At 47.7% G+C, this 19,422-nt stretch overlaps 1 protein-coding gene across 4 annotated transcripts in view; it reads left to right on the top strand.

Moving 5' to 3' along the window:
* LOC140427083 (teneurin-2-like) overlaps positions 1-19,422 on the top strand; it is a 3,867,843-nt gene that overhangs the window by 3,020,309 nt on the left and 828,112 nt on the right. For all 4 annotated transcript variants that reach the window (XM_072512582.1, XM_072512581.1, XM_072512584.1 and 1 more), the window contains one exon: positions 19,045-19,143. In XM_072512582.1, coding sequence (XP_072368683.1) covers positions 19,045-19,143 — 99 coding nt within the window. The remainder of the gene's footprint in view (positions 1-19,044; positions 19,144-19,422) is intronic.

The following is a 19,422-nucleotide window of genomic DNA, read 5'->3' as shown; positions in this document are numbered from 1 at the left end:
CCGGTTTCCTCCCACAGTCCAAAGACGTTCAAGTTAGGTGGATTGGCCATGATAAATTGCCCTTAGTGACCAAAAAAAAGGATAGGAGGGGTTATTGGGTTACAGTGATAGGGTGGAAGTGAGGTCTTAAGTGGGTCGGTGCAGACTCGATGGGCCGAATGGCCTCCTTCTGCACTGTATGTTCCACGTTCTTGTTCTATGAATCTTGCCCTGAATGTTGTAGGCCACCCAGCTGCATTGTCATTTCTTGTTCCTACCCTTTTAAATTCTTATAAACAACATTTTTTCCTCCTGTCACATAAAATTGCACTGATTGTATTCTGTTATGTCTTTGGAGATCATTTTTGAATAGAACCATAGAATTCCTACAGTACAGAAGGAGGCCATTCGGCCCATCAGGTCTGCACCAACCCTTTCAAAGAGCACACTACCTCGGCCCACTCCCCCACCCAATCCCCATAAGCCTATAACCCCACATGACCTGCACATCTTTGGATACTAAGGGGCAATTTAGCGTGGCCAATCCACCTAACCTACACTTATTCGACTGTGGGAGGGAACTGGAGCAGCCGGAGAAACCCACGCAAACACTGGGAGAAAGCACAAGCTCCACACGGACAGAATTGAACTCTGGTCCCTGGTGCTGTGAAGCAGCAGTGCTAACCACTGCGCCACCGTGCCGCTCAGTGGCATTCTCAGCTGTGCAAAATGGCCTGTGGATCACTGATCACCTGTGGCAAAACAAATGAGAAGATATGCTGGTAGCTGGTAGTGTTAGATGAAGTAAGAGGAGACTCATGTGGAGCATAAACGCCAGCATGGACCAGTTGGTCTGAGCAGCATACTGCTTGTGATGTAAATTCTCATTGCCTTTGTTACAGTGTGAACAAAGGACAACAGAGCGAATCCTAGATGAAGGCGTTAAGAAAACAAAGGTATTTTTAAGGGATGTATATTTGTATTGGGAAACATTAGAAATAAGGTACATTTTAAGTATGTTTAATTTAATGTTTCAGTGCCTGGAAGGGTAAAACCTATAGTTATTTTCATAATGGACAAAAGTGTTTGTATGTGTGGGGGTTGGTTAAGTTCCAGCTGTGTTTCTGTTGTGCTTAAAGAGGACTACGGCATGAAGAGTAAATAGATAGGCCAGTAACCAGGGCCTTTTACGATAGAGAAGGTGTTAAGTTTAATTTTAGCTGAATTTGTGGGAAGTTGGGAAGTTGGAGACAGGGGGCGAAATTCTCCTACCCGCCCCGTCACATTTCTGCCCCGACCGGCCGGCGGGAGTCTCCGTAACACCGGCCGGTCAATGGGGTTTCCCATTGTGGGGCAGCCCCACGCCATCGGGAAACCCCCGGGCGCTGGCAAAACGGAGACTCCCGCCGGCGGAGAATGACGCCCAGGATCAGAAAGAGTGAGCATCTCTCAATTCTGCCAGAAGAAAACCTGGAGAGGACAGGAGCAGAAAAGAGGCAGGCTTCCTAAAGTACAAGTTGCAGTCCAGATAACCAGGTAATTGGGACAGAAAGAATGTTTAAGACACCTGAAGTTAAGTGAACATGGAGGAACAGAGTCACAGGACAAGGTATTGTTCAGAAGAATTCAAGCAAGAGTAAACAAAGTGTTCTGAGTCAAAGAGACAATCACAGTAACTGGATTTAAAGTGGGACAGTAGACTTCAGAGGTCGATGATATGTTTGATGTAATTTTAATACAGTCTGTGAATTGAGAGTTAAAGCAATTATGAACAATTTGACAAGGAAATCCTAAAGGAATTGATGTAAAATCCTGGAGTGGATTTACTGTTAAAGATGCAACAGAAGATTTGTTTAAAAGTGTCACTTGAAATATCTGGTCTGGATTTTGGAATGCAAACTGCTAAAGGAAAGCATACTTATGAGTGAAGATTTTAAAGTGTGTTCCTGAGAGTGGAGTTTGGAAACTGTCATGTGACAATCATCTAGAGAGATTCTGAGGAGAAATCCATAGGCACTAACTTGGGTTCACAGCAGAGTGTGTATCTGACCACAGTCATCTTGTGTGCTCAAAAGGGACTTTTTGTGTCAATGAGATCATTGTATCATAAAATGTGCTTTGAAATCCATGTTAATCTTTAAATCTGTGCGCATATGTTAAGTTTAGGGGGGAGTAAAAGAGTATTGTATAATAATCCAACTTTTCATGTTTCATAAATGTTTTTTCCTTGTTGTCAAAACTAACTAACGGTCCTGTGACTCTGTTCCTCCATGTTTATTTAAAAAAACGTTACGGTCTTTTGAACCAGGGTTCCATTCTGGGATTTTCCCATCAAGTTATAGCATCAACTGGAATCGTAACAAGAGGTCAATACAGATTGTGCAGGACAGCATCCAGGTAAAATAGCAGAACAGAAGATGAAGAAATCACATCCATGTTGTGCCCTCCATGGATGAAGTGAAGGATGCGGAAGAGGAGAGATTTTGCAGAGTAGAGATTCTGAGAATAAATGAGTGAGGACAAACTGTGCAATGAGCCTTGACTACAATATGGTGATAATGTAGAAGGAAAGGGACTTTTGCAAAGGGAACCAGGGAAACACCAACAGCATTGGAATTGATAAAGCGGAGATCAAGAACGATTGCAATGGAATGAGAGATTGGAGATTGGAATCGCGAGGAGATAAGGGGCTGGATTCTCCACAGACCCACACCGAAATCGCATTTGGCGCAGGGATGGAGAATCGAAGTTCCCAACTTCGGGCCCGGTGCCGCTGCGCGGCTGGGGGGCCATTGCTAGAGACCCGACCAGCGATACTCCGCTCTCAGCAGGCCGAGTTCCCGACGGCGTGGTTCTAACCACGTATGGCCGGTCGGGACTCTGGCATGGCAGCTGCGGACTCTGTCCGCGGTCACCCTGGTGGAGGGCTGGTGGATGCAGCACTGGAGGGGGGGGGGGGCCTTATGGGCAGCCGGGGCAGCGATCGGGCCGGTCCGATGCAGCGGCGCGTGGCCGATCGAGGGGGGGCCTACATTGTCCATGTCGGTCCGCGGTCCGAATCCGCCATGGTGCTTGGCGCGGCCGCTGGAGGCCGCCGCCATGCACTTGCGCAGACTCGGAACCGTAAGTGCGGGGGCCCGTATCCGCAGCCGAAACTGCGTGAAACTCCCCGGGTCCCTGCTAGCCCCCTGCAGGTATGTGAATTGCCTTTTTTGTTTCAGGAAACTGGGGAGTAAAATGCCTGCGTTTTTAGTCCAGCATGGGGGACATAGCCCCATTTTTGGAGAATCCAGCCCATTGTGTCAATTTCTATATAATTTATGAATCACGTATGGTCAAGGCGTCTCTATTTCAGAGACCATGGAGGTAAAATTCAACTTCAGTAAGGACTCAAAAGAGATGGTAGAAGTTTGGCTGCCTGTTATGCACGCAGGAAGGAAACTGGCGGGACATATATCATGCAGCGTGCCACTGTCCAATATGCGGCCCCATGAAAGTTGAATTTTATCGGCAGTTCCTTAACTAGGCAGAAGACATTACTACTGTAAAGATAATTGCAGTATGATCATCTAATCCTGATTGTCAAATAAAACATGTTGAAAGTAAAGCTGTTGTATCACAAGTCAGACATCTTCATTGTCAGTTTAATGACTGAGTATAACAACTGTAATTATTCATTTAATTCCTTACCATGATTGATATTTGCGATTTTATGTTCATAATATTACTATACTTCAGCTAAGTACTATAAATTACAATTATAACTTCTTAGTAAGCAGTATAAAGAGCAATTTTACTTGATATTGGATTAAGAAGGGTTTTTCTCAGCTCAGATTTGTGCCTTTCCTCGATAAATGCATATAATTTATCTCCCATTAGTTGCAAATAATGGTGAAGTCTTACTTTGTTTGACATAGCTTCACAGTTTCATTGGTTTCCTAAATCAACATGAAATCTCATAACCTTCCATCAAATCTGCCACTGCAGACCTGGGAGGTTCATAAGTGGTTATGAGGGGGTAAAAAGTAATAATTAGATTTAATGAACAATAAATCCTCTAATGAGAGACAGGTTTGTATATACATCTGGGATTTGGCACAATTTATTTTAGCAATCAAGTTGGTTCACGTCAAAATGGCATGAGGACCAGCCCAGTGCAAGATGTTGCTCTGAATCATGAAATGAAAGGATGCAGGGCTTTGATCCATGATTTGTCTACGTTGTGAATCTTAATCATTGCCGACCTTTATGAGGGAAAGAGGAAGGGAGGTGGAATTGTATGCTGGAAATGATTCACCTGCCAGTTCTCCTTCTTGTTTGGAGAATCTTGTACTGGAGGTCAAGTATGTTCCTTAACAAATTGGAACGTGTCACAAAGGAATCAGGCTTTGAGGCGTATAGCAGCATGAGATTGAAATTCAATACAGTCTGTGTTGGTCCTATTGAAACTTTGCATTGCAAATACAGTATTATTGCTGCTAAATTTATAATTTTTCTTGATGATATGCTGCTGTACAAATTTACATAATCAAATTCAGTAAATTAATATGATGGAACGCCACTTTACTCTGAAGAAAAGAATGGGGATGTTAAAGACTAAGATCATTGTTTGTATTCTTTACCTCAGATTATTTTTCCAGCCACGTTCTTCAATTTTGTCCGGAGGAAACCTTGGGGCACAGGTTAGATGGCACAATGGTAACATCCAGTTCGTAGACTGCTTTTGATAAAATCTGCGAGATCTGCGATACTCTGGGCGGGATTTTCTGGCTGTTCATGCTGGTGGGATCTTATCGGTCCCGCCGATAGCGCACCACTGTCATGCATTTCGCGGCGGCGAAGGGTGCGTTCAATGGGAAACCACATTGACAGCGGTGGGACCACAACTTCCAGCTGGTGGTCATTGGCAAACTGCCTCCTGCCGCTGCATGAATTTGAATACATTTTAACATAATTAAATGGCTTTATGATGTAGTGTCCGTCCACGATATATACTCCTCTCCTGGTAGCGTGCCGAAATGTTGGCGCGAATCACAATTGGTTTTCAAATTGAAAACCAGTTGTGATGAACACTTCAGGGGTGCAGAGGTGCTTGGAGGCCCCAGGGTTTGAGGACCAAGGCTGGGCATTGTTAGGGGGAAATGTCAAGGGGCTCTGACAAAGGAGGTAACCCTCCTCCATTGATGGGAGTGGGGGGGTTCCCCATATGTGTGGTGATGGGGGAGAGACCGATGAGTTCAAGGAGGGAGGGGAAAGTCCCGATTACACCTGGGGAGGGGGGGCCTGTCGTGGGAGCGGAGAGAATCCCGATGCCAGCATGGGGGGAGGGGGATGACTGTGAAGGGAGAGTGTGCCCCTCCCCCCGATAATTCCATGGGGGGGGGGTGGGGGGTGGGGGGGCGGTCACCCGTTGCTTGTGGGAGTGTTCCTCAGTGTCTGAGGGGATGGTTGGAGGAACTCATTTAAATGCAGATTAAGGTACCCTTCAAAGCCTTTAAAGATGGCATCCCGATCACTGTGGAGCTGACCTTGAAGGCTCTATCAGGCCCGACCCTGCGAGAGTGAGGACGTAGACTATGCCCCCTGACTTTCTGTGCACTAAATGCCAGAAAATCTGCGCTGTGAATTCGGCTGTATTTCTGGGGAGAAACACGGCGGTTTTCATTCAGAGCCTGTCACTGACAAATTTGGGGAAAATTCCACCCAATGTCATTGTTAACTAATCCCATTTTGAAAATGGAGCATTGTTGAACACCTGTATTTCTGGTCAAGCATACTTGGGTGCATCTAATCCAGAGAGCTAAGCTTCCTGAGAGCTGTGACTGAATAAAACGCAGTTGGATTGTGTAATCACCTTGTGTACAGGGAGAAGGAAATATCTCAGAGAATTCATTAAGTGGCGCAACTGTCGGTAATGCAGTCTTACGTAGGAACCAGGTTGCAGATCAAATATACACTTTGCCACCATGCAGAAGCAGTTTTATTATACAGAGAATTGGGTGGTGTTGACCTGTCACAATTAAGGAAACTCTAGTCATGTAGGTAAAAGCAAATTACTGCGGATGCTGGAATCTGAAATGAAAGAGAAAATGCTGGAAAATCTCAGCAGGTCTGGTAGCATCTGTAGGGAGAGAGAAGAGCTAATGTTTCGAGTCCTATGACTCTTTGTCAAAGCCTGGCTTTGACAAAGAGTCATTGGACTCAAAACGTTAGCTCTTTTCTCTCTTCTAGTCATGTCGGACCACTTTCAGCAAGTCTGACTTTTTTTTGTCATCAAAATACGAATAGGATTTTATTCTAGGGACTAGGCTATTATTAAGGATAAGCCTCCCATTTTTCTTCAATGCTTTTCTTAACTTGAGATGAATTAAGTTATTCTTCTGGAATAATTCCATCCCTGGTTAGTACTTAACTATATTTATCTTTGTCCTTTTTATTTATTGTATTAATCTTCTGACAACAGTGTATTTTCATCAAATGTAACTTCCTGTTCACTGATTTTGTTTAATACCTTCTTTCACTGGCCCTGCGTCTTATTTTCTTCATGTACAGTATTGACTTTCTCTCTTCCAATTTTAAATGAAAACAGATTTTTTTTCAAAGCTTTTGTAATTTTCCGAACAGTGTCTGTCTTTCAAAACTTTATCCTGCATAAAACCTTTTATCTATTTCTTATTTTGGCCTTTATACTTTGTTTTCTGTCTCCTGCTCAGTGAGTAGCGCTGATGGACACCACTCACTGGGGACTTTGCCTTCTCTTGTAGTCACCTCTTTACTGGGCTCATCAATGTCACCGACTATTTTGGCTGCCTTATGACTTCACTCATTTAATTATCCGCCTTTGCCTCTGTGGATTGCTGTCCAACTCATGTCAAATCTCATTTCCAGCTGCTTGACATTTTGTGTGCTTCAAAAGCTGGTTCAAACGCAGCAAATTCACAAGCTGGAATGCTACATCCAAGTGAGACTATTGGAGATTGTAACTTCCAGCGCATCAAGGTGTTGGGAATCTCGGTGCCGGGGACCACAATTGATTTTCCATTTTGCAACTGTTGTCAGCATGAACAACTTCGGAGGCTAATGTGGGGTGGATGGCAAGTAGAGCCGGTATTCCTTTCCAAGTGCTTTCCTGTACACTGGCCGTTGGGATTCTTTGTTCTCGACAGCAGCGCACCCCTGTCCGGTTTTCCGGCAGTGTGGGATGGCTTCAATGTGAAATCCCATTGACAAGTGGCGGGAAGAGAGAATCCGACTGCCGGCGAATGGTGCACCCCCGAGAAAAAGGCGGCTGAGGACTGGAGAATCCAGCCCCACCTTTTAATGAAAAAATAAAGTCCACAAAAGTACCCCACAGTTGCATCAATGCAAATTTTGGGCCACCCATCCCACTTATTCTTTTATAATTACAATCTGTTTACAGCATAGAAACAGCCATTCCTTCCAACTGGCCTACACTTCTGTTTATGCTCCACACAAACCTCCTCCTATCCTTTTCATCGAACCCCATCAACATATCATAGGTTCATAGATTATCATAGAATTTACAGTGCAGAAGGAGGCCATTCGGCCCATCAAGTCTGCACCGGCTCTTGGAAAGAGCACCATATCTTTCCATTCCTTTCACCCTCCTTTGCTTATCTAACTTCCCCTTAAAAAATCTGTGCCATTCACCTCAACTGCCCCTCTGGGAGCAAGTCACACAATCTAATCACCTTCTGGGTAAAATAATTTATTCAGAATTTATTTGTAGTTTTCTTGCATTTACACCTTCTGGTTCCGGTTTCACCTGCACAAGGAAACACCTTCTCTATCAACATCAAATGCTGAGCATAAACTTTACTTTTCATATCAGATCACCCCAGTCTTCTCTTTGCTAAAGTATAGAGTCCCAGTCTGTTCAATCATTCCAGAGAGTTTTGGGGCATGAGTTAATGGGGAGAAAAACAGAGTCCCATTTTGGGCACGCTTAGCGGGATGTTTCTTGGCGCTGCCCCCCTATCAAATGGGACTTTTTTTTATGGCCTCAGCAAAGAATACCCTGCTGAGGCCACACTAATCTTCATTTCAGGAGAGATTGGAGGGGTGCCATTTTTAAATGCTGCCCCATCTCCGGACCCACCACCGCAGCCTCCAGACCCGTCCAACGCCCCAACCTGTGTGCTAAGGGGTCCTCATGAGGGCAGGCCACCCCTGGGCCCGATCCCTGGCTTTGCCAACCTGACACCTGGTCACCTTGGCATTGCCAGATTGGCACCCTGGCACTGCCACTAAGATGCCCTGGCAGTACCGGGTGGCATTGACAGGGTGCCCAGGTGGCAGTGCCAAGTGCCTGGGTGCCGGTGGGATTGTTAGGGTACCACTCTACCAGAGCCCGATCACCCGGGGGTCTCCACTAATCTAGCAGATCAGGCCCCAGGTGCCATTGCCTGGTCCATGTTTGTGTGATGTGGAGATGCCGGCGTTGGACTGGGGTGAGCACAGTACGAAGTCTTACAACACCAGGTTAAAGTCCAACAGGTTTGTTTCGATGTCACTAGCTTTCGGAGCGCTGCTCCTTCCTCAGGTGATTCCTCAGGATTCACCTGAGGAAGGAGCAGCGCTCCGAAAGCTAGTGACATCGAAACAAACCTGTTGGACTTTAACCTGGTGTTGTAAGACTTCGTACCATGTTTGTGTGGACCAGCACAAAACAGCAGCATGGCGAGATCTCCCAGGCATGGATGTTTGATCCCAGGCCTTGGGCAAGTCCAGCACAGATATATTTAAGTGAGTTTAACTGCAAATCTCGATCCTACCAGTGAGGATGAGATCCACATCGCAACGTCTCACAAGGTCTTGTTAGATTTCGCAAGGTGTCCCGAGCATCATAAATCTCACGCGAGGCCTCTCGCGAAATTTAACGGCCTCGTCGCGTCCTGAGTCAGGAGCAACGTGGCCATTCGATCAGGCCCATAACCTCTCAGTTGTAGTATCATTTTAGGATATCTTTTTGTATCTTTCTCCAATGCCTCTTTTTCATTTTTATAATAGAAACTGGAAAAATACAGTTTCTTCTCATGTTGTTCTTGGACGGATTTGTTGACACGAGCGGAAATTTCGCGAGAGACCTAAGTTATGTCAACAGCAAGTCTCATTGCGATTGTCTCCACCCCACCACCAGTGATACATAGAAACATACATAGAATATAGAAGCAGGAGGAGGCCATTCAGTCTTTGGAGCATTCTCCACCATTCATTGTGATCATGGTTGATCAAGTTCAATAACCTGATCCCGCCTTCCCCCATATCCCTTGTTCCTTTTAGTCCCAAGAATAAACTAATTCCTTCTTGAGATTCCACAATTTTTTCGCCTCAACTATTTTTTGTTGTGATGAATTCCACATATTCACCACTCTCTGGGTGAAGACATTTCTCCTCACCTCAGTCCTAAAAGATTTATCCTTTATCCTCAAACTATGACCCCTAGTTCAGGACTCCCCCACCATTTGGAACATTCTTTCTGAATCTACCCGGTCTAATCCTGCCAGAATTTTATAAGTTTCTATGAGATCCCGCCTCACTTTTCCAATCTCCAATAAATATAATCCTAAGCGACTTAGTGTCTCCTCATATGACGGTCCCACCATCCCAGGAACCAGCCTGGTAAACCATCGCTGCAGTCCCTCCATAGCAAGAACATTATTCCTCAGATAAGGACACCAGAACTGTACACAATACTCCAGGTGTGGTCTCATATAACTCATACTCCAGGTGTGGCCCTATACAACTGTAGTAAAACATCACTATTCCTATACTCAAATCCTCTCGATACGAAGACCAACATATCATTTGCCTTCTTTACTGCCTGCTGTACCTGCGCGCTTACTTTCAGCGACTGATGCACGAGGACATCAAGGTCTCACTGAATATCCACTCTGTCAATTTACATCCATTCAAATAATAATCTGCCTTCCTATTTTTTCTACCAAAGTGGATAAACTCACATTTATCCACATTATACTGCATCTGCCATGCATATGCCCACCCACACAGCCTGTCCAAATACTGCTGAAGCATCTCTGCATCCCCTTCACAGGTCACCCTCTGACCCAACTTTGCGTCATCTGCCAATTTGGAAATGCTACACTTAGTTCTCTCGTCCTAATCATTAATATATAATGTAATGGCAAGCCCAACATTGACCGTCTGGAACCTCATTGTAATAAATTTGCATGTCATCATCAGGCTTCCACACTAGCTCAGCTCTCAGTGCCCGGACAGTGCCTGAGCAGTGCCAGGCAGGTGTGGTGCGTTGGAGTGGGGTGGTGTTCCCTTCTCACATTTGTGCACCACAGTGACTTTTAAAAATTGAGCCAAAATCTTTGGAAACTAGAAATTTCCGCCCGAGGTCAACGGACCTTTAAATGGTCCACAAAATTGTTTGTTCCGCCCACTATGATTCCAGGTGAGACTGGAAACTTTACCCCTAAGTTGCTGGTAGGGCTGGCTGTTTGGCCGCTTGTCCCGCTCGCTGCCACACTCTGTATAAAAAAGGGAAAGTTCCGCCCATAGTCTAACCAAGGTTCTCTCCAAGTGTAACATTCACTTCTAAGTTCTGTTCTAACTCTTTGGTAATGCTTTTTTTGCATTTTGTACGGCCTGATCAACTCCCATTATTTTTCATGATTTGTGTAACCCCAGATTAATTTGTTCTTCTGTCCCATTTGGGCAATTACATTCCAAGGAATATGTGGCCACTTTATTTTTCCGACAAAAATGTATCAACTCATACTCAGCTCTATTCAAGTTCCTTTGCTAATTACAGGCAATTCTGCAAGTACATTCATGTCTTTCCTCGATATCGGCACAGTCCATCTCTACATTGATCAAGCCAAATAAAAATGGAAAATAATAATAACCTTTATTAGTGTCACAAATAGGTTTACATTAACATTACAATGAAGTCACTGTGTAAACCCCGAGTCGTCACATTCCGGCGCCTGTTTGGGTACACTGAGGGAGAATTCAGAATGTCCAATTATACCAGAAATGATCAGCAGGCCAGACAGCATTTGAGGAGAAAAAAAATAGAGTGAGCATTTTTGGTTGTTGAACTCCATTTTTTCTTTCAGGTTGAATTACAAGTTCCAGTCAAAGTTCACTGGTAGCAAATTCTACTTTGTTTTTTGCTATGGCTCTGTGTCTATTTGGAACGGGGTTGTACTTTGTATAAATTAATGTCACATTGGATTGACAGTCCGCGTGGTTGTTACAGGACAAACACCATGGCCCTGCCAAGCTGCGTCTCTCCCCCCACCCCCCTGCCCCGTGCGACCTCCCCCCCGCAGCATGCTCCAACCACTTATCCCATCATTCCTCAAGGTATATTTTAAACTAGATCTGGGAAATCAAAATACAGACTGCCTGTTGGTCGTTGGACAATCACCTCGATCACTCTTTGTGGCCCCAGTTCTTCAGTAGACTGGTGGCATTCTAAATCACTGTGAAAATGTAACATGCATCTAAAATGTACAGCATGAGATGAGGAAGTTATTTCTCTACTTCCTGGTTCTGCTGAAAAAGTCAGATGTTCCAATTACATCGGTTGAATGCAATGGCAGCAACTGATGAAGAGGAGCACTCTTTTGAGGCAGAATAGGATTTGGATATAATCATTCTGTGTTTAATGTAAAGCCTGCTGTTTCTTGAGTTCACAGCTCCAGGTTGCCATGACAGGGACAAGACCCTTAATGCAACTTCTGGTGTGAGGTCTGGTGCAATTCTGCCAAAGCTGTAATCTAATCAAGTGGTTCAGGTGGCATCAGAAACCTTGACAACTGAGTTTGTGCGGTTACTGACAGTCATCCAAAGCAATGATCTAAGGTTACAGACTGCAAATTATCCAGCTAACATCATCTGAACCCTGAAAAAAATAATCACAGCCTCAGAACTACTCCAGGGGATCCATTATTTTTGTAATAGATGCTGTGAATCTCAAAGGATGTCTTCATTTAGTTGTCTTTCTTTTAACTGATGGGTCACCTCTCTGTGAGTGTCAATAATCTGCCGTTATGTCATTGATTCATGGTAACATTCGAACTAAATGATTAAAAATGATGACGCTTCTTTCGATTAATCAAGAATTTTTGGTTGATTACAATAACATGGCTTGCGTACGTTATAAAACACATCTTTATCATTTAACTTCAATGGTGGCATAACTTACTTGAAAGTCACAGGCACAGTAGTGCATTTGTATGTTAATTTACAGGAAAGGCTGTGATATTATCAGCCCAGCCCGATAGATTATATTAATGCCCTTTAACACTGCAGTATCTGATTCCTAATCGATTTGCTTGTCAATTTCAAATTATAATTACAAAAATTCAAACAGAAGCCACATACTGTTACAGCTTCTTATCGATTTTGGGCACAAAAAAATAACCAAGTACCCCCCAGGCTTCAGTTTTTTAGTGACTTTTTTATTTTGTGTATGGATGAGCTTGTCATTGTTGGCAAATTGAATATTTGTTGTTCTGTTTTGCACCCAGTGTCAGCAAAATAGATTCCGATCAGGTTATATGTAGCTGGCATGAGGTGCCAGACAAATAGTTTACAATATTCCCATCCCGTATGTCAAATCCCAGAGAGCAGTTCTTCCTGCATTCGTGCAATGCTTTTGTATTTGTCAGCCATCTTTGTCGCCATTCTGAGGGAGACGACCAACTTGGTGCCCACTGGCATCATATTTTAAACAGCTGTGTGCCATTGACTCACCTCGTCCAAGAAATTGGGGCTCAGCGGGGGCAAACTTATTTCACATTGGAAAATTCAAACTTTCAGAAAAGGGAAGGCAAAAGCAATGCACAAAAATAAACTCGCAGTGAAGGCACAATTGCTTCAATGTGCTCCCCTCGGTCTAGATCCAAGAATGTTTTCATTTATGACCCTTGTCCTTTAATTTGTGTAATTGATAATATTGCATTTACGTTTTATTTCATTATTATCCTATTCCCCTCCTTTCTCAATTCTTCAAGATGAGAGCCAAGGACTTCAAGTCTCTGAGGGCTTCTGCTATCAGGGAAATCAAAGCCTTATGGGTTGCTGCGGCTTATATTTCACCTGCATGAATCCATTCCAACGGGGGAAACCTATTGCAGGGTAGGGACAGCTCCTCTGTGGATATTGCATTATAGTTATATTATATGACTTCCGGTTGCGGCTATGCCTAGGTAGGTCACACGTTCGGCAGCTCCCGCCGGGTACGGCCTTTTGGGCTCTTCAGAGGGGCCCCAACGGCAATTGTTCGACGGCTTCCAGTGTGGGAAGGTGACAGCAAGGTCCCCCCGACATTATATGGATTGGACCAGGAGTGGAGCGGTTAAAAAAGTGATCCTGGTGCAGCGAAAAGTGCGAGGGAGGAAAAGCAAGATGGCGGCAGGTGGAGACCAAGCAGCGTGGGCGCAGTGGTCGCAGGAGCAGCTGGAGTTTCTTAAACGCTGCTTTGAGGAGCTGAGGACAGAAATTCTGGCACCAATGAAGGCGGCGGTTGAGAAGCTTGTGGAGACCCAGAAGGCCCAAGGGGCGGCGATCCGGGAGGTGCGGCAAAAAGCTTTGGAGAACGAGGACGAGATCTTGGGCCTGGCGGTGAAGGTGGAGGCGCACGAGGCGCTGCACAAGAGGTGGGCGGAAAAATTCGAGGACCTGGAGAATAGGTCGAGGAGAAAGAATCTTCGTGTTCTGGGTCTCCCTGAAGGAGTGGAGGGGCCCGATGCCGGGGCATATATGAGCACGATGCTCAATTCGCTGATGGGTGTGGGAGCTTTCCCGAGGCCCCTGGAGCTGGATGGGGCTCATCGAGTCCTGGCAAGGAGACCCAAAGTCAATGAGCCACCAAGGGCTGTTGTGGTGAGGTTCCACCGCTTTATGGACAGAGAGTGTGTCCTGAGATGGGCCAAAAAAGAACGGAGCAGCAGGTGGGAGAACACGGAGATCGGAATTTATCAGGACTGGAGTGCGGAGGTGACTAAGAAGAGGGCTGGTTTCAACCGGGCTAAGGCGGTGCTCCATCGGAAGGGGGTGAAGTTCGGGATGCTGCAGCCAGCGCGATTGTGGGTCATGTTCCAAGATCGGCACCACTATTTTGAAATGCCTGATGAGACATGGAACTTTATACAGACTTAAAAGTTGGACTCAAATTGAGGGTTTGTCGTGGGGGGATGTTTACTGTGTTTACCGCGTTTGGGGAATGTTCCTTTTGTTTGAGTGCTGGGTGAGGATGGGTGAATGGATTTGATGTGGGGGCTGGGGGAGAGTGTGGGCGTCGATGTTGGAGGGGCAGGGCCCCATGGAGGAAGAGGGGGTGGTGGAGGCCCGGGGATGGGGAATTGGGGTAAGGCCGCAAAAAGGAGCTGCGCCAGAGGGGGCGGGGCCGGCTCAGGAAAGCGCGGGCTTTTCCCACGTTATGGAAGGATGGGGGAGGAAGGAGGTGCTGGAGAGGAGTGCACACTGACTGCCAAGGGGTGGGGGGCTTCTCACACTGGGGGGTCAATGGAATGGCGGGAGAGGCCGGGCTCAGCAGCAGTCAGCTGACTTACGGGAGTGTCATAGGGGGAGCAAAATGGCTAGATGAGGATTCCGCGGGGGGGAGGGGGGAGGGGGGGAACTGGGTTGCTGCTGCATTGGCCAAAAGAGAGCTGGAAGTAGGAATGGTAGTCGGGGCGGGGGTCCGCCGCCTGGGGGACTGGAGGGTGCGGGAGGCGCGGGCACGTGGCTGGCCTCGAAAAGGAGATGGCTAGTTGGCCGGGGGGGGGGGGGGGGGAGCAGCCCCCCAATCCGGCTGATAACTTGGAATGTGAGGGGCCTGAATGGGCCGGTCAAGAGGGCCCGGGTGTTCGCGTACTTAAAGGGACTGAAGGCGGATGTGGTTATGCTCCAGGAGACACATCTGAAGGTGGCTGATCAGGTTAGGCTGAGAAAGGGATGGGGAGGGCAGGTCTTTCATTCAGGGCTGGATGCGAAGAACAGAGGGGTTGCAATACTGGTGGGGAAGCGGGTGTCGTTCGAGGCACTGAATATGGTAATGGATAATGGAGGTCGCTATGTGATGGTGAGTGGTAGGTTTCAGGGGGTGCAGGTGGTACTGGTGAACGTATTGGGATTGGTATTGGGATGATGCCGGATTTATGAAACGCATGCTGGGTCGGATTCCGGATCTGGAGGTAGGAAGCTTGATAATGGGGTGGGACTTCAACACGGTGCTGGACCCAGCACTGGACCGGTCTAGGTCCAGGACGGGTAAGAGGCCGGCTGCAGCCAAGGTGCTCAGGGGGTTTATGGACCAGATGGGGGGAGTGGATCCATGGAGGTTTGCCAGGCCGCTGGCCAGGGAATTCTACTTCTTTTCCCACGTCCATAGAGCCTACTCCCGGATAGATTTTTTTCATTTTGAGTAGGACGCTAATCCCAAAAGTGGAGGGAACGGAATATTCGGCCATAGCCATCTTGGACCACGCACCGCATTGGGTGGAGGTGGAGTTGGGGGAGGAGAAGGACCAGCGCCCGCTGTGGTGCCTCTATGTGGGACTGTTGGCAGATGAGGGGGTGTGCGGGCGGGTACGGGGGTGTATTGAAAGATATTTGGAGGCCAACGATAACGGGGAGGTGCAGGTGGGGGTAGTCTGGGAGGCGTTGAAGGCGTTGGTCAGGGGAGAGCTAATCTCCATTAGGGCCCACAGGGAGAAGAGAGAGGGGAGGGAGAGGTTGGTGGGGGAGATTCTAAGGGTAGACAGGAGGTCTGCAGAGGCGCCCGAGGAGGGGCTACTAAGGGAACGACGGAACCTCCAGATGGAATTCGACCTGTTGACTCACGGGGAAAGCAGAGGCACAGTGGAGGAAAGCGCAGGGGGCGACGTATGAGTATGGGGATAAGGCGAGTCGGATGCTGGCACATCAGCTTTGTAAGAGGGAGGCAGCGAGGGAGATTGGTGGAGCTAAGGATAGAGGGGGGAATACGGTGCGGAGTGCGATGAGAATAAACAAGATATTTAGCGACTTCTATGGGGATCTGTACAGGTCTGAGCCCCCAGCAGGGAGGAGGGGATGCGACGATTCCTAGATCAGCTGAGGTTCCCGAGGGTAGAGGAGGAGGAGGTGGCTGGTTTGGGGGCGCCGATTGGGCTGGAGGAGCTGGTTAAAGGATTGGGGAACATGCAGGCGGGGAAGGCCCCGGGGCCAGATGGGTTCCCGGTTGAATTCTACAGGAAATACGTGGACTTGCTGGGCCCGTTGCTAGTGAGGACTTTTAATAAGGCGAGGGAGGGGGGGAACCTTGCCCCCGACAATGTCCAGGGCGCTGATTTCTTTGATCTTGAAGCGGGACAAGAATCCATTGCAATGTGGGTCGTATAGACCGATCTCGCTCCTCAATGTTGACGCTAAATTGCTGGCGAAGGTGCTGGCTACGAGAATTGAGGACTGTGTCCCGGGGGTGATTCATGAGGACCAGACAGGATTTGTGAAGGGTAGGCAATTAAATACAAATGTGTGGAGGCTCCTCAATGTGATTATGAAGCCCTCGGTGGAGGGGGAAGCGGAGGTAGTGGCAGCTATGGATGCGGAGAAGGCCTTTGATCGGGTGGAGTGAGAGTATCTTTGGGAAGTGTTGCGGAGGTTTGGGTTCAGGGAGGGGTTCATCAGTTGGGTCAGGCTGCTATATAGAGCCCCAGTGGCGAGTGTGGCTACGAACCGGCGGAGGTCGGAGTACGTTCGGCTGTACCGGGGGACGAGGCAGGGCTGCCCCTCATCCCCCTTGTTGTTTGCACTGGCAATTGAGCCATTGGCTATGGCACTGAGGGAGTCCAGGAAATGGAGGGGACTGGTCCGGGGAGGGCGAGGAACATCGGGCGTCATTGTATGCTGACGACCTGTTGTTGAATGTGGCGGATCCAGTGGAGGGGATGGCGGAGGTCATGCGGATCCTAAGGGAGTTTGGGGACTTTTTGGGGTATAAACTCAACGTAGGGAAGAGTGAGCTCTTTGTGGTGCATTCAGGGGACCAGGGAAGGGGGATAGACGAGCTACCGCTGAAGAGGGCGGAAAGGAGCTTTCGGTACCGAGGGATCCAAGTAGCTAGGAGTTGGGGGGCCCTGCACAAGCTCAATTTGACGCGGTTGGTGGAGCAGATGGAGAAGGATTTGAAAAGATGGGATATGCTGCCACTCTCACTAGCGGGTAGGGTGCAGTCGGTCAAAATGACGGTCTTCCCGAGGTTTCTCTTTGTGTTCCAGTGCCTTCCCATTATGATCCCCAAGGCCTTTTTCAAACGGGTAAGCAGGAGCATGATGGGATTTGTGTGGGCGAATAAGACGCCGAGGGTGAAGAGAGTGTTTCTGGAGCGTAGCAGGGACAAGGGGGGCTGGCGCTGCCGAATTTGTGTGGCTATTATTGGGCAGCCAATGTTGCGGTGATCCGTAAGTGGATAATGGAGGGAGAGGGGGCGGCGTGGAAGAGGCTAGAGATGGCGTACTGTGTGGGCACGAGCCTGAGGGCACTGGTGACGGCACCGCTGCCGCTCTCGCCGACAAGGTACACCACGAGTCCGGTGGTGGCGGCGACGCTGAAGGTCTGGGGGCAGTGGAGGCGACACAGGGGCGAGGTGGGAGCCTCGGTTTGGTCCCCGTTTCAGGAAAATCATCGGTTCGTCCCGGGAAGGATGGATGGGGGGTTTCGGAGCTGGCATCGGGCAGGGATTAGAAGAATGGGGGACCTGTTCATCGATGGGATGTTTGCGAGCCTAGGGGCGCTGGAGGAGAAGTTTGGGCTAACCCCGGGAAACGCTTTCAGGTACATGCAAGTGAGAGCGTTTGTGAGGTGGCAGGTGAGGGAATTCCCGCTGCTTCTGGCACGTGGGATTCAGGACAGAGTGATTTCGGTTGTATGGGTTGGAGAAGGCAAGGTTTCGGCGATTTACCAGGAGCTGAAGGAAGAGGAGGAGGCTTCGGTGGAGGAGTTAAAGGGCAAGTGGGAGGAGGAGCTTGGGGAGGAGATAGATGATGGTCTGTGGGCTGATGCCCTGAGTAGGATTAATTCTTCCTCCTCTTGAGCCAGGCTCAGCCTAATACAGTCCAAAGTTACTCACAGAGCGCATATGACAGGGGCGAGGTTGAGTAGGTACTTTGGGGTGGAGGACAGATATGGGAGGTGCTCGGGGAGCCCGGCAAATCACGTCCATATGTTCTGGTCGTGCCCGGCGCTGGATGGGTTTTGGAGGGGTTTTGCGAGGACTATGTGCAAGGCGGTGAACGCCTGGGTCAAGCCGAGCTGGGGGTTGGCATTATTTGGGGTATCGGAGGAGCCGGAAGTGCAGGAGGCGAAAGAGGCCGGTATTCTGGCCTTTGCGTCCCTGGTAGCCCGGCGGAGGATTTTGCTACTATGGGAAGATGCGAAGCCCCCTAGTGTGGAAGCTTGGATCAATGACATGGCAGGGTTCATCAAGCTGGAGAGGATAAAGTTTGCCTTGCGAGGGTCTGTGCAAGGGTTCCTCAGGCGGTGGCAACCGTTCCTAGACTACCTCGCGGAGCGTTAGGAGGAGGTCAGCAGCAGCAGCAGCCCAAGGGCGGGGAGGAGGGAGGGGGGTGTTTCTTTTGGGGTGGCGTTTGGGTGAAGGTGTTTTTTTTTCCCGATTTGTGTTTTTAAATGTTATATGGGGGGTTATTGTATATGGGGGAAATCCAATGTATAATTTCTGATTGTTGTGTTCTTGTTTCTTTCTTTTAGTTGGGGGGGGGTGGGGGTGGGTTTGTTGAAAATTTGTTGAAAAATTTGAATAAATATATATATTTTTAAATAGTTATATTATATCTATATATAGTACAACTTATTTATGAAGTTTGAAGGTTACAGGTTGAGGCAGTTCTTGTTCATTAATGGAATAAAAACCATTTGAGTCCATAATTAGTCCACAAAGCCCAATTCATCTCACTCAGTTCTTCCAACAAATTCTTAAGTGTATTTCCCTTACTTTACATGTCTACACATCTGTGTCAACTGCCACGCTTTTATTTTTTGCATTTCTTTTATCTACAGAAAACACTGCCCTTCACCTGTCTGAAGCTAATCTAATAGCACCTCACTATCATCCAGGAGGAAGGCTTTACACAGTCAACAGCCCCAACCTAACCACAGGTACCGACATTTCTATTCCAGACAGTTGTAATTCCAAACCTCACACTCTCCTATTACCTCTCCCCATAGTTGAGAGCATTTACCTAAAGTGCAAGAAGTCCATTTACTTTTCACAGCGTTGCCTACCCTTCTCCACCCTGTCTACTTCCTCCGGAATGAAACTGAGCATAAGTGGATTTGAATTACAGTCTGAAACAAACTCTCTCAAAACTATTTTTTTTTTTTTTACACGGGATGAGGGTGCTGCTGACTGGGCCAGCGTTTATTACCCATCCCTAA

Source organism: Scyliorhinus torazame, chromosome 7, assembly GCF_047496885.1.
Source record: "Scyliorhinus torazame isolate Kashiwa2021f chromosome 7, sScyTor2.1, whole genome shotgun sequence".
In the NCBI taxonomy this organism is placed as follows: Eukaryota; Metazoa; Chordata; class Chondrichthyes; order Carcharhiniformes; family Scyliorhinidae; genus Scyliorhinus; species Scyliorhinus torazame.
This window is presented reverse-complemented; position numbering and strand designations above follow the sequence as displayed.